General features: G+C 35.6%; 1 protein-coding gene across 1 annotated transcript in view; it reads right to left on the reverse strand.

Moving 5' to 3' along the window:
* LOC150102425 (26S proteasome regulatory subunit 10B-like) overlaps window positions 1-13540 on the reverse strand; it is a 105092-nt gene that overhangs the window by 22549 nt on the left and 69003 nt on the right. The window contains exons 8-9 of the mRNA XM_090399587.1: window positions 11990-12051; window positions 2564-2573 (exon numbers count right to left, since the gene is read on the reverse strand). Of these exons, the coding sequence (XP_090255713.1) occupies window positions 2564-2573; window positions 11990-12051 (72 nt within the window). The remainder of the gene's footprint in view (window positions 1-2563; window positions 2574-11989; window positions 12052-13540) is intronic.

Consider the following 13540-nt stretch of genomic DNA (forward strand, 5'->3'; position numbering starts at 1 on the left):
GTTTTTACATCCCTAAGTAATAATCTCGAAGAATATACTGCTTATTTAAAGAACTTTGGAATATCACCATGTGTATGTTTTGGTTAATTTGATTATTATTAAATTTTTATATTGATCGAAAATGGCATTAAGATGTATTCATAATTACATTGTGTTCCAAATTGAAAAATTCTTCATTTTACCATGTAAATTTTACAATAATATATACAATCTGCTGGTCTGTAAGTTAATAGTGTGCACAATGCAACCATTCTCACTATACTAAACTTGCTGGGACAAAATAATCTGTTAATAAAAGAAAAGTTGCTTAAGTATAAAGAGCTAATAAGCTTCATTTCGGCAATGAAAACATTACTTAAATTAAGGGGATATTAAATCCCACATAGTTTTAAAACCGAATAAGAAACTCAAAGATTGGAATCAGAGAGTTTCTTGCCGAATATAGTAAACTATAAAGTATCGGCGACACTAGCGTTAGCCAATGCAAGTGATCCTAGTACGTAGTACAATACCGGACGACTCGTTGCAAAGGTGGGGGAAGTTCAGATCGCTATTCTTAGGTATTTTCCATAATGTAAAAACACATTTCCTAGGAAATGTATGCTGTTATTACATTATGGAGGGAGGTCACTACCCAGACCGGTTTCAGCCTTTTTTGAGGCTTCATCAGTGAGTAGCTAGACCTAATACCAAAGTGTATAGCGAAAAGAACTTATATACTCTGCGAACGAGTTTTCCAAACAGGTGCAACCATTAAGTTACTTAAGTATAAAGCGCTAATAAGCTTCATTTCGGCAATGAAAACATTACTTAAATTAAGGGGATATTAAATCCCACATAGTTTTAAGTTTCTTATTCGGTTTTAAAACTATGTGGGATTTAATATCCCCTTAATTTAAGTAATGTTTTCATTGCCGAAATGAAGCTTATTAGCTCTTTATACTTAAGTAACTTAATGGTTGCACCTGTTTGGAAAACTCGTTCGCAGAGTATATAAGTTCTTTTCGCTATACACTTTGGTATTAGGTCTAGCTACTCACTGATGAAGCCTCAAAAAAGGCTGAAACCGGTCTGGGTAGTGACCTCCCTCCATACCCCCCCCCCCCCCCACCCCCCCCCCCCCCCACCCCCCCCCCCCCCCACCCCCCCCCCCCCCCACCCCCCCCCCCCCCCACCCCCCCCCCCCCCCACCCCCCCCCCCCCCCACCCCCCCCCCCCCCCACCCCCCCCCCCCCCCACCCCCCCCCCCCCCCACCCCCCCCCCCCCCCACCCCCCCCCCCCCCCACCCCCCCCCCCCCCCACCCCCCCCCCCCCCCACCCCCCCCCCCCCCCACCCCCCCCCCCCCCCACCCCCCCCCCCCCCCACCCCCCCCCCCCCCCACCCCCCCCCCCCCCCACCCCCCCCCCCCCCCACCCCCCCCCCCCCCCACCCCCCCCCCCCCCCACCCCCCCCCCCCCCCACCCCCCCCCCCCCCCACCCCCCCCCCCCCCCACCCCCCCCCCCCCCCACCCCCCCCCCCCCCCACCCCCCCCCCCCCCCACCCCCCCCCCCCCCCACCCCCCCCCCCCCCCACCCCCCCCCCCCCCCACCCCACACATTATGAAGGAAAGTGGTATTAAACATGATATCAAAATTGGAGATGTTAATGTCAGCTCTTTGCTTTATGTGGACGATGTTATACTTCTAAATAAATCCGCTACAAGTTTGCAAGATTCTCTGACTAAATTGAATAGCTGTTGTAATAGATATGGTATGAAGGTCAGCAATAAAAAGACAAAGACAATGAAAATAGGCAGAATCATTGAAAATGTCAACTGTGTTGTGAATGGAGAACCTGTGGAACAAGTAAAACATTTCAGCTACTTAGGCACGATTTTTACTGAAGATGGTAAATTGAATATAGAAATAGACAACAGAATCAGCAAAGCTGGTATGGTGGGAAGTCAATTGAATAAATTCATATGGAATAAGAGAGAAATTAGTCGGAACACTAAATTAGCTGTATACAAGACAGTGTTCAAACCAGTTTTAACTTATGGATCTGAGAGCTGGGTCAGAAGTAAAACACTTGGCCAAAGACTAGAGACCGCAGATATGAGAGTCCTGAGAAAGATTAGAGGAGTGACCAGATGGCATCAATGGCAATATCATATTAAAAATGAGGATATTAGGAAAGAACTTGACATTGTCAGCATCCAGGAATGCGTTAGCAGAGCTAATCTCAGGTGTTATGGTCACTTAAATAGAATGGGAGAGGAAAGATTAGCAAAACAAGTATTCTCTGCCAGGTTGGCAGCAAAACGACCCAGAGGAAGACCAAGATATAGGTGGATTGATACGGTACAAAGTGCCTTAGACGATAGAAATATAAGATCTGATAATGTTGGAGTCTTGACAAGTAACAGACTGATTTGGAGGAAAATTGTAGATAGATAGTAATGATGTAAATTTTTCATGTAGTACTATCATATCCTGTACACCCCTTGAGGGTACATGGCAGGAATATAATGATGATGGACAGAAGAAGCTAAAGAAGCTTCCTGGAAAAGAAACAAACATACAGTAGGTGTCCTAAAAGAATACAGAGAAAAATGTAAAAGAGCTAATATATGAGAGTAGCTAAACAAAAGTCATAGAACGACTCTGGTAAGAATATAGAAGGTAAACATCAGGAAGGTTGCAAAATGTTCTTGATGTTATTGAAAAAGCTTAGAAATGGAGGAAAGAGTACTGTAAAAGCAACCAGATGATAAAAGTGACATGAAAACTGAAGATAATGATATCCTAGATGTCTAGGCTAATTACTTTGAAAGACTGTTAAATGAAGCAAGCAGTAACAAATTTTCAAGAGAACTTGAAATGAGTACATGTCAATACTTGATGTAGAGAAAGCTGTCAAAAACTTCAAACGTGGAAAGGCAGCTGGTGTAGATGATATTCAACCAGAAATTGCTCAAATATGGAGATATAAAAGTTTTGCAATAGCTACACTGCATAATTCAGAGATCCTGGTCAGAAGATTGAATTCCAGCTCTCAATAGTTCCCATCCATAAAAACAGGAATAAACTAAATGTGAGAATTACAGAGGAATTTCTCTACAAAGTGTAGCATACTTGAAAAGACTGAGAAATTGTTGAAGAGAAACTGGGAGAAGAACAAGCTGGATTGAGGCCTTATGTTTTGTAGATCTGGAAAAGGCATATGACAAGTTGCCCAGAAAAATCTTTTCAAAAGTTATATGGAGTAAATGGAACATTATACAAGCAATGCATAGTCTATATTTAAGTTGTATAAGTCAGCATTCAGAATTGAAGGGTATACAGGAAAAATAGTTTGACATAAAATCAGTATAAGATGGATGCATATTATGAAAGAAAGTGACATTAAACCTGATATTAGAATTGGAGACATTAAACTTAGCTCCTTGCTTTATGTAGATGATAATGTACTCCTAAACACACAATGCAAGTCTCTGGGATTCGTTAACTAAATTGAATAATAGCTGTAACAAATCTGGCATGAAAATTAGCAATTAGAGACCACAGATAAAAAGAAGAAAAAAAAATGAATATGCAGGAACAGAGAAAACTTCAGCTGCATTCTGAATGGAAAGCCTACAGAACAAGCAAAATATTTCAGCTAGTTAAGTACAATTTTCAGTGAAGATGGCAAGTTAAATCTAGAAAAAGACAACAGAATAAGCAAAGTTGGTATGGTGGGGAACCAGTTGAATAAATTTATATTGAATAAGAGAAAAATTAGCCAAAACACTAATTAGCAGTAGTATAGAAGAATGTTCAAGCCAGTTTTAAGTTATAGATTTGAGAGTTGGATTAGAAATGAAGCACTTGATCAAAGATAGAGACCATAGATATGCGAGTTCTGAGAAAAATTAGGGACCTGAACAGAAGACATTAATGGCAGAATCATAAAAATGAAGACATTAGGAAAGAACTTGACATAATTTGCATTGAAGAATGTGTGAGCAGGACTAATTTAAGGTGGTGTGGTCACTTGCCAAGAAAAAGACACATAGAAGATGAAGGTCTGAGTGTACTGATTCAATCAGAAGTGTCGTTAGATACAACAATACTGGAGTGCTGACAAGTAATAGACTAATCTGGAGGAAAATTGTTGATAAGAAATTATTAATAATGTAAACTTAATCATGTGGTGAGTCACAGTAGCCCAAACACCCCTTGTAGTACACATCAGGAAAACTGATGATTTTATATATATATATATTACTTTTTTGGGGGGGCAATCACACTTTTTGTTCGTCTTTTTTATAATGTGATTTAAGTGGCAAAATATCAGTTTGATTAAGATTTGGTTTTATGATTATATTATGTTCAAGGGTTTCTTAATAAATCTGTATTGTGAACTTCCCAAACAGCTCATATTATTATTGAAATTAATCACTGTATTGGCTGCAAGATTATTCATCGTGGTTATCTGCAATTTACTATTTGTAGTGACATGAGGTAGCAGAATTGGAGTTAGAATTATCCAGTAATATATATATATATATATAAAAGTAGGCCAAAGGATATGCTTGCTTGATATTTTATATAAATGATCCAATTATGAAACTATTTTAAAACATTTGATAGTGTTGTTGCATACAAAGCACTTAGTTTCTCATATGAAAAGATTCCAAGCACTACAATAAAATTCAGAAGGTAAAAAGCATCTAGATAATATGAACCTTAAAAGAAATAACATATTGTTGGATCCTACTTCTTCTTAATCTATACTTTGGATCCGACATGATTACTATTACGATGTTCTTAACTAATTGATAAGTTGAAAGTTGATTTCTAATTCAAATATAAAGAAAATTTATATTTAAAGACTGCGCCACTTTATATCTGAATTAGTTCAAGAATTGAAGATAAACAAACTCCCAACTACCCTTCCTTTATATGTTGTTATTATATATACTGGCCGAGTATATTTAACTTACTCAATTTACCCGCTTTGGTTCAAATATTTTATGAATGGTGCAGTAAAAGAGATTCAGGCAAAACACAACTTTTGATTAACAAAAACAAACATTTAATTTTAGAATCACAAATTTTACACTTAAGTTCAAATCAGTAATTAAGATATCACATACATTTTAACTCCTCAGGTAAATTCATTCATTCAACTCATACAATGGTAAATCTGTTATCTCTATAATACAGTCTTCTCACAGTTCCTTAAGTTCCAAATACAACAAAAATTACAGTAATACCTCTTCACAAACAAACACTTTTAAATTTACACTTTAGCTAACTTCCTCAGTAGTTACTGTTAGTATAAGGAAATTCTAGGATGAAACTCTCACACTTCTCTGTATAGGAATATTAATGGTTGGAATAATCTTACCGATAATCTTCTATCTTCATCTACTTATACATTTACACTTTTTACAACTGTAAACACTTTAAACAGTAAACGGCACTCATTAAATAAATTCTTCTAAGCAATAACTGAATTAATCATCCATCACAATACACATAAACAAACATTGTTGCATAAAGTACTACTGATCACTCATGAAAAAAAAGGCAATACACAATAATTCCTTAACTTTAGGTTTTATATGCACAGTTGTTCATTCCTCCAGTATTCGATTAATTCTTTAGGCACTATAATTCTAAGCACAGATAATGGTAAACTTCAATTTTACAGCCTCTACTATTCTAGTAACTCCGTGCTTTATTTCAGGATTCTGTGTGTCCTTGACAGGTTGACCTTGAAATTAAATCTCAACTCAAATATCGCTAGTCTATTTAGTAGTCACTCAGCTGTCTTCCGTAGCTATAATTGTTATTCTACAATTTATTAGCTAACCACCTCTCGACTAGTAGACTTTATTAGCTGCTTGAGTGACTTGCCGAACTCGCTATTATCGCACTGTGATTCCCGAATGCTCCGATTCCAACCTAATGCCAATCCTCTCCTTTCTTTCTCTTAATCTATCTTAATTAATTAATAATTTTAGCATTCATCGCTTATATATCTGTTCTTCCCACCTAAATTATTCTTGTGATTTCTTTCTAAAACTCTTTTTAATAAACCTTCTCCTTACGTGGTGTTCCAAAACATGCTCACTCACTTACATACGTCTCCATGACAACTAAACAAAACATAATAAAATTGAGGTATTGCATAACGTTAAATTTCTACAAATAGGAATAAATAGAGAATATTTACATTTCAATTAATGCGTAGTTAAATTATCAAATACAAATTCTTATAATATTAACATAGTAATAATTAAAATAGCTTAATAATATTTAATACAGTCTTTTCATTATTAATACATATATCTTGGTTAAATAATTAAATATTAGACAAAATTAAGGTAGTTATATGAATATTAATTTGTAAAATTAATATGAATATTAATTTGTTGTTTACATTAAATAATATTTACAAGTCTAGCCTTTGTGATGGAAGATCATGTTGGATTATGAAGCAAATAATAATTACTCCAATCTCTATATATTCAGAATCCAACAATATGTCATCAATATAATAAGCATTGATGGAAAATAGGCAGGTCTAGCAGAGAAATAACATATTTGATATAAATGATGCTACTGACATGAAAAAAAAACATAAGATAATTTTAAATAACAAGGAATTATTCAATGGTGATCAAAGAAAAAGAGGATGTGGTTTACTATAGTAAAACTGACACTAAACAAGAAAAATAACTTCACAAATGGGAGACAGTTTCAGATAGAGTGATATGGAAAATTTCCAAAATGGGAAACCAAACAACATGACTTACTTGTGCCTAGAGTTCCAATGAGTAGGAAAGATGTAAAGGAATTTATCAAATACAGCTAAGTATTTCAAACCTTTTATGTCAGCTAAGCAGCAGAATAGGAAATGAATCCAGACATGTAAAAATGTTTTGGAAAAACTAAAAGAAAAGGGAAGAACTAATAAGTACCTCCTAAATTTCCATAGGACACAAAGCAGTTATTATTAACAGATGCATAAATTTATTTCATGAAAAGAACAAACACATGAAAGAAGATAAAAAGCTTCACTGATTACATTACTGTCAATAATATCTTCAGATTGTACTAAGAAACAAACGCACATAGCCAATTTGAAATTTTTTATCAGAGTTGAGCATGATTTTTCTTCTTGAATGGCAGTCAGTCTCAAGTAGAGTAATATGGGCAAATATGAGAATGGGGAACTGGACAATGAAACTTATTTGTGCCTATGGTCCCACAGAAGGTTCTACTAAGGTAGAAGTGGAGGAATTTTTTGAGGCTCTAGAGAAAGCTACTGACACAATGAAAAAGGAAAAGTTGGTCCTTGTTGGAATAGCAGAGTAGGAAGTGATTGTCAGACATACAAAAATGTTTGGGGAAAATTTGGAGAAAAATGCAAAGCTAATAATAATGGCAAATATCTGTTGGATTTCTGCTCAGGACATGGACTGGTTATTACTAACACTATGTTAAAACATAAAAATGTGCATAAATTCACATGGAGAGAAGAGGCAAGGAATAAGAAAAGCTCATTGACTATGTTATTGTTGATGATGTTTTCTCCCTGGTGCAGGACACCAGAGTGTACAGAGGATTTGAAATTGGAAGTGATCACTATTTAGTCTTGAGCAGGATAAAATTGAATTTCACTGAAAAGAATAACATGTAAGAAAGTTTAAAGCGAATGATGTGAGCTGTAGACTAAAATACACAAAGATTATTGAAGAAAAAATAAAAGAGTTTGAGAACAGGAATCAAACCTTGGAGATTCAGTAGCAAACTCTGAAGAAAACATTGATTGATTCTGCCAGAGAGGCATGTGGTGAGGTTGTCTGCAAGGATAAAAAAATTAGAACTCCATGGTGGACACAGGAAGTTAAAGAGGCAGTGAAGGAAAAGAAGAAAGCATATCAAAAATTCCTGGCAAATAAGTCAGCTTGTGCTCTTAGAGAATATAGAGACAAATGCAAGAATGCTAAACACTGTGTAAAACTAGCTAAACAAAAGTCATGGGAGGACTTTGGCAAGAATATAATAAATAAATATTAAGAAGGTGGCAAAATATTCTGGAGGCTGTTGAAGAAGCTTAGGAATTGAGGAAAGAGTGCTGTAAAAGGAGTTAGAGATGATAAAGGTGACATGAAAATGGGAGAAAAAGATATCCTTGAAGTATGGAGTAATTACTTTGAAAAACTGCTAAATGAAACAAGCAGTGATGACAGCACAGTGGTAAAAAACACTGCCCAGGCATGCAGTCAGGAATACATATCCATACTTGAAATAGAAAGAGCCATCAAAGGCTTGAAATGTGGAAAGGCAGCAAGAGTAGATGATATTCAACCAGAAATGCTGAAGTATGGTGGTATAAGAGTCTTACAGTGGCTGCACTGTAGTTCAGAAAGCCTGGACAAGGGGAGGAATTCCCGATGATAAAAATGAAAGTAGAGCTCTAATAGTACCCATATATAAAAAGGGAAATAAAACTGAATGTGAGAATTACAGAGGAATTTCTCTACTGAGTGTTCCTGGCAAGATCTATGCTAGTATACTTGAGAAACGGTTGAGAAGAATTGTGGAAGAAAAGCTTGGTGAAGAACAAGCTGGATTCAGGACAAATAGAGGCTGTCAGGATCAGATCTTCACTTTACGACAAATAGTCGAGAAAGCATAGGAATATAACAAAGATCTGTATTTAAGTTTTGTCAATTTGGAAAAGGCATATGACAAGGTGCCAAGAGAGAAGCTATTCAATACGCTACAGTTATATGGCGTGAATGGGGCATTATATCAAGCAATACTTAGTCTTTATTTGAGTTGTAAGTCGGCAGTTAGAAATGAAGGAAGTACAGGAAGATGGTTTAATGTTAAATCTGGTGTGAGACAAGGATGTACATTATCCCCTCTGTTATTCATTATCTATATGGATCACATTATGAAGGAAAGTGGTATTAAACATGATATCAAAATTGGAGATGTTAATGTCAGCTCTTTGCTTTATGTGGACGATGTTATACTTCTAAATAAATCTGCTACGAGTTTGCAAGATTCCCTGATTAAATTGAATAACTGTTGTAATAGATATGGTATGAAGTCAGCAATAAAAACAGAAAGACAATGAAAATAGGCAGAATCATGAAAATGTCAACTGTGTTGTGAATGGAGAACCTGTGGAACAAGTAAAACATTTCAGCTACTTAGCACAATTTTTACTGAAGATGGTAAATTAAATATAGAAATAGACAACAGAATCAGCAAAGCCAGTATGGTGGGAAGTCAGTTGAATAAATTCATATGGAATAAGAGAGAAATTAGTCGGAACACTAAATTAGCTGTATAGAAGACAGTGTTCAAACCAGTTTTAACTGATGGATCTGAGAGCTGGGTCAGAAGTAAAACACTTGACCAAAGACTAGAGACCGCAGATATGAGAGTCCTGAGAAAGATTAGAGGTGTGAACAGATGGCATCAATGGCAATATCATATTAAAAACGAGGATATCAGGAAAGAACTTGACATTGTCAGCATCCAGGAATGCGTTAGCAGAGCTAATCTCAGGTGGTATGGTCACCTAAACAGAATGGGTGAAGAAAGATTAGCAAAACGAGTGTTCTCTGCCAGGTTGGCAGCAAAACAACCCAGAGGTAGACCAAGATATAGGTGGATTGATACGGTACAAAGTGCCTTAGACGATAGAAATATAAGATCTGATAATGTTGGAGTCTTGACAAGTAACAGACTGATTTGGAGGAAAATTGTAGATAGAAAGTTAGTAATGATGTAATGTTTTTCATGTCGTGCTATCATATCCTGTACACCCCTTGAGGGTACATGACAGGAATTTGATGATGATGATGATGAGCATGATAAAAATGAGTATCCTAGGAAAAATAAAAACATGTAATAATTTTGAAGAGAATCCAAGTACAACAACTTCCAGATAAGAACTGTAGATAAATATATGCATTATTTTGAGGGGAAAGGGGAGTCTGAGTTGATGTTGATTGACTCGGTTAGGAAAGTATGAGATGAACTTGTATGAAAGAGCAAAAATAAGAGCACTAGTTATGTAATGAAAAGAAGAAATTACAAAGTTTCTAGCCAGTGAGTCAGCATATGCACTGACAGAATGGAGAAAAAAATGTAGTAAAGCCAAGTTTTTTTTTTTTTTAAGTAACTAAATAAAAGGCCAATGGGAATATTTGAAAGAACAAAATATCATCATCATCAAATTTCTGATGCATACCTTCAAGGATTATACAGCACTATGTTACTATTACATAATTATGTTTACATTATTAAAGTTTCCAGAAAATTAGTTTATTATTTATCAGGACTCAAAGATTATATATTTCAGTCATTCTGAAATTCAATCAAATTGTCATATTTTAAAATGGCAATTTGATCCATCATAAGAGACTAACACAATAGATTTGCTAAAGCAGAATATAAGAGCTTGGGTTAGGAATATTAAAGAAAAGAAAAAGTTATGCATACTTAGCAACAAAAAATTGTACTGGACCTTTTTTTAAGACAACCAGGGAATATTACTAACATACCAAGTGAAACAGCTAACAAAATAAAATTAATGCTTCTATATGTGACTGACCTCCATGGCTGGCACTTCTCCAGAGTTGTAGTGAACTATTTTAATAACTGAAAAGGAAATGGAGGAAAAATTCAGTAGCATGAAGTGCAATTATGCTTGTGTGAGATAATGGATATATGTATATATATGTATATATATTGGGGTGTGATGGTGCTATTTTAAATTGTATTCTATAACTCAAGCCTTTGACACTAAGGTGAAAATTTTACATCTATGAAATATTTATCCATGTAATTTTTTTACAAGGATTTAAAGCATACTAGTAGCACAGGTAGGCTAAGACCACAGGAAGATAGGAGAAATTCATATAGGAAAGATTTAAAAAAAAAAAAAAAAAAAGAGAGAGAGAGAGAGCGGCCTATAAGTCTAACATGAATGATAGTGAAAATAATAGCCTCTTTGCTACAGTGAAGTAACCTGATTTCTTATAAATCTAATTTTTCAATAGTGTAACGAGAGCAGTTAATCCTGACCTCTTTGGATACTAAGATGTCCCTCAAATTCTGCTGAAAACTTGTGCTCTTGAACTAACGCCCATCCTATGTGTAGTCTTTAAAATCTCTCATACTCATCTGGCATCTACCTTTTAGCATGGGAACTAGTCTAAACCAATCCCACAAATCCATGATCTATCATTCGATGCATGTGTTCTCCGGTCAGATTACTTCTGTTTTGAAAAAAAAAAAAAGGAAAAGAAATTGGTTTTTTGGGAGGAAAACACTTCTGTACATGGATTGGATTCAAGCCTAAATCTAAACCTAAACTTTGTTTCTGCATTTGTGTAAGACCAGAATGATCTTGGTTTTGCAATATCCTATAACACCTAAGAGAGCCTACAGCATTTAATAGTAAGATTTCCATGACAAAATGATTTTCTAATGCACATCACTTGACTGGGAAGAGATCTAAGTTCAGATCTCATCTGTGACAAATTTATGATGTTTATCATGTGTAACATAGCCTGCCTAAAATAAAAATAGCAAGGGTTTTTGTTTTTTTTTTTATTCTTGGAAATTCTGTTTTTTGTTCTCCTTCAAAGTACAAAAACTAGCCTACGAACATATGCATCTCACATAAAACTGTGAACACTAGACTGATTACCTTATTCTATTAAAATCGAGTTGAATGGTAATGAAGTCTGACATCTTGAATAGATAGATCTTCATCCCCTTAGAACCTAATTTAATTTTTAAAGTGCAGAATTATAAACAAATCCTATTAGTAAACTATATTATCTAAACTTTAACCCATCCATGGCATTAAGGTATTATATTATCAACCTTTTTTGGAATTTGCATAAAAAAAAACTGTTTGGTGAAGAGCAAAAAATAAATTATCATATACAAGCTTTGGATTAATTTCATAATATACTTACTTCCATAAGTGTTCTCTGTATTTCTCTATCTGCTGAAGTTCCTTCTGAAAATCGGCGGCCACCTAGAAAAGTCAATTATTAATAAATATCAACTCAACCTTTAAAATTAATGTTCAGTTTAAAAAAAAAAAAAAGTAAACAAGAGTGACCTGCAGTAGTTACTTCACTAGTGTCTTAGAACGTATAACCACCTGCATGTAGTCTATTCTCAAATATGACAAAAAGAACAAGCTGAAAATCCTAAAAGTTGTGACAGTAATCATTTCTGAAAATGTCTGTGTAAAGTGATCTTCAAGTAATGTTTTGCTGGTTTTATTTGAAAAAAAAAAAAAATTAATTTTGCACATCTGCTCAATTTTGAGCTGATGTGCACAATCTTGTGCTTGGAAAAAGTAATGCCATATTTGGTGCCAGTTATCACTAATTATCAATAGTGACCACCACCATGTAACCGATACCTTTCTATTTCAGGGAAGATCATACAGATACCTATCCTGTCCTATGCTGATTTACGCTCACATGTAAACCCACACTTTACTGTGTAGGCATTCTAAACTGAAATCCCTACAGAATAGGTTAGTTACTCCTTATTACAGGAGTGTCTTATATCTGTAGAAGTGTGTGTTCACAGGGCCAGTTTGCCTGTTCTGGGAGACAAAAAAACCCTTTACTTCCGTATGAGACCAGCTAACTCATCTTTAGTTGAAAGAGACCAGATAAAGGTTCCTCACATCATGGACGGGAATCAAACCCAGGTCTTTCTGACCAAAGGGCTTCGTCTATACCAACTGAGCCACAGAGGCTCTCTATATATAGATACCTATACATAGATATCTAATATAGATAGATAGATATCTATATTTTTTGATCATTTACAGTTGGTAATAAGGCTGAGCTAAGTGAAACAGCCTTTGAATGGGGAACTTACAGTTAGTGCAGCAGGGAGTTACAGTGTCAGCTAACACTCAGATTTGAAAATCTGTCATTTTTATGGATGACTGGACTTACACTGTTCTATACTTACGAATGGGCTCATAAGGATAATAATTAAATTAATAATAGGGGAACTAGTTTCTTTCGTGCATGTAAACAAACCAGCACTTCACCGCATTATTAAAGCAGCTATTCCCATTATTTGGAAGTCAAATTTAAGAGTCTGGGTCACGCTTGTCATGTTTGGAGATTGGTTCTTGAACTGTTTTATTCCTGCCGTGGAACATTATTGTTTGTAAAAGAAAATTCCCTTTAAAATTCTGCTTGTGCTGGACAATGCTCCTAGACATTCAACATCTTTAGATGATCTTTGCCCTCATGTAAACGTCATATTTTTACCACCCAACACTACATCATTACTACAGCCAATGGACCAGAGAGTCATTTCTGCATTTAAGGCTTATTACATTCCCGCAAACATTCAGCTATGGAAGATGACGTGATGACCTTGAGAGACTTCTGGAAGAATTACAACATCCATGATGCCATCAAAAACATTGCTGATTCTTGGAAAGAAGTGAAGCTATCAACAATTAAAGAGGTGTGGAACAAACTGTG

The sequence above is a fragment of the Typopeltis vanoorti genome, chromosome 10, assembly GCF_054136105.1.
Source record: "Typopeltis vanoorti isolate ZY-2024b chromosome 10, IOZ_Tvanoo_1.0, whole genome shotgun sequence".
In the NCBI taxonomy this organism is placed as follows: domain Eukaryota; kingdom Metazoa; phylum Arthropoda; class Arachnida; order Uropygi; family Thelyphonidae; genus Typopeltis; species Typopeltis vanoorti.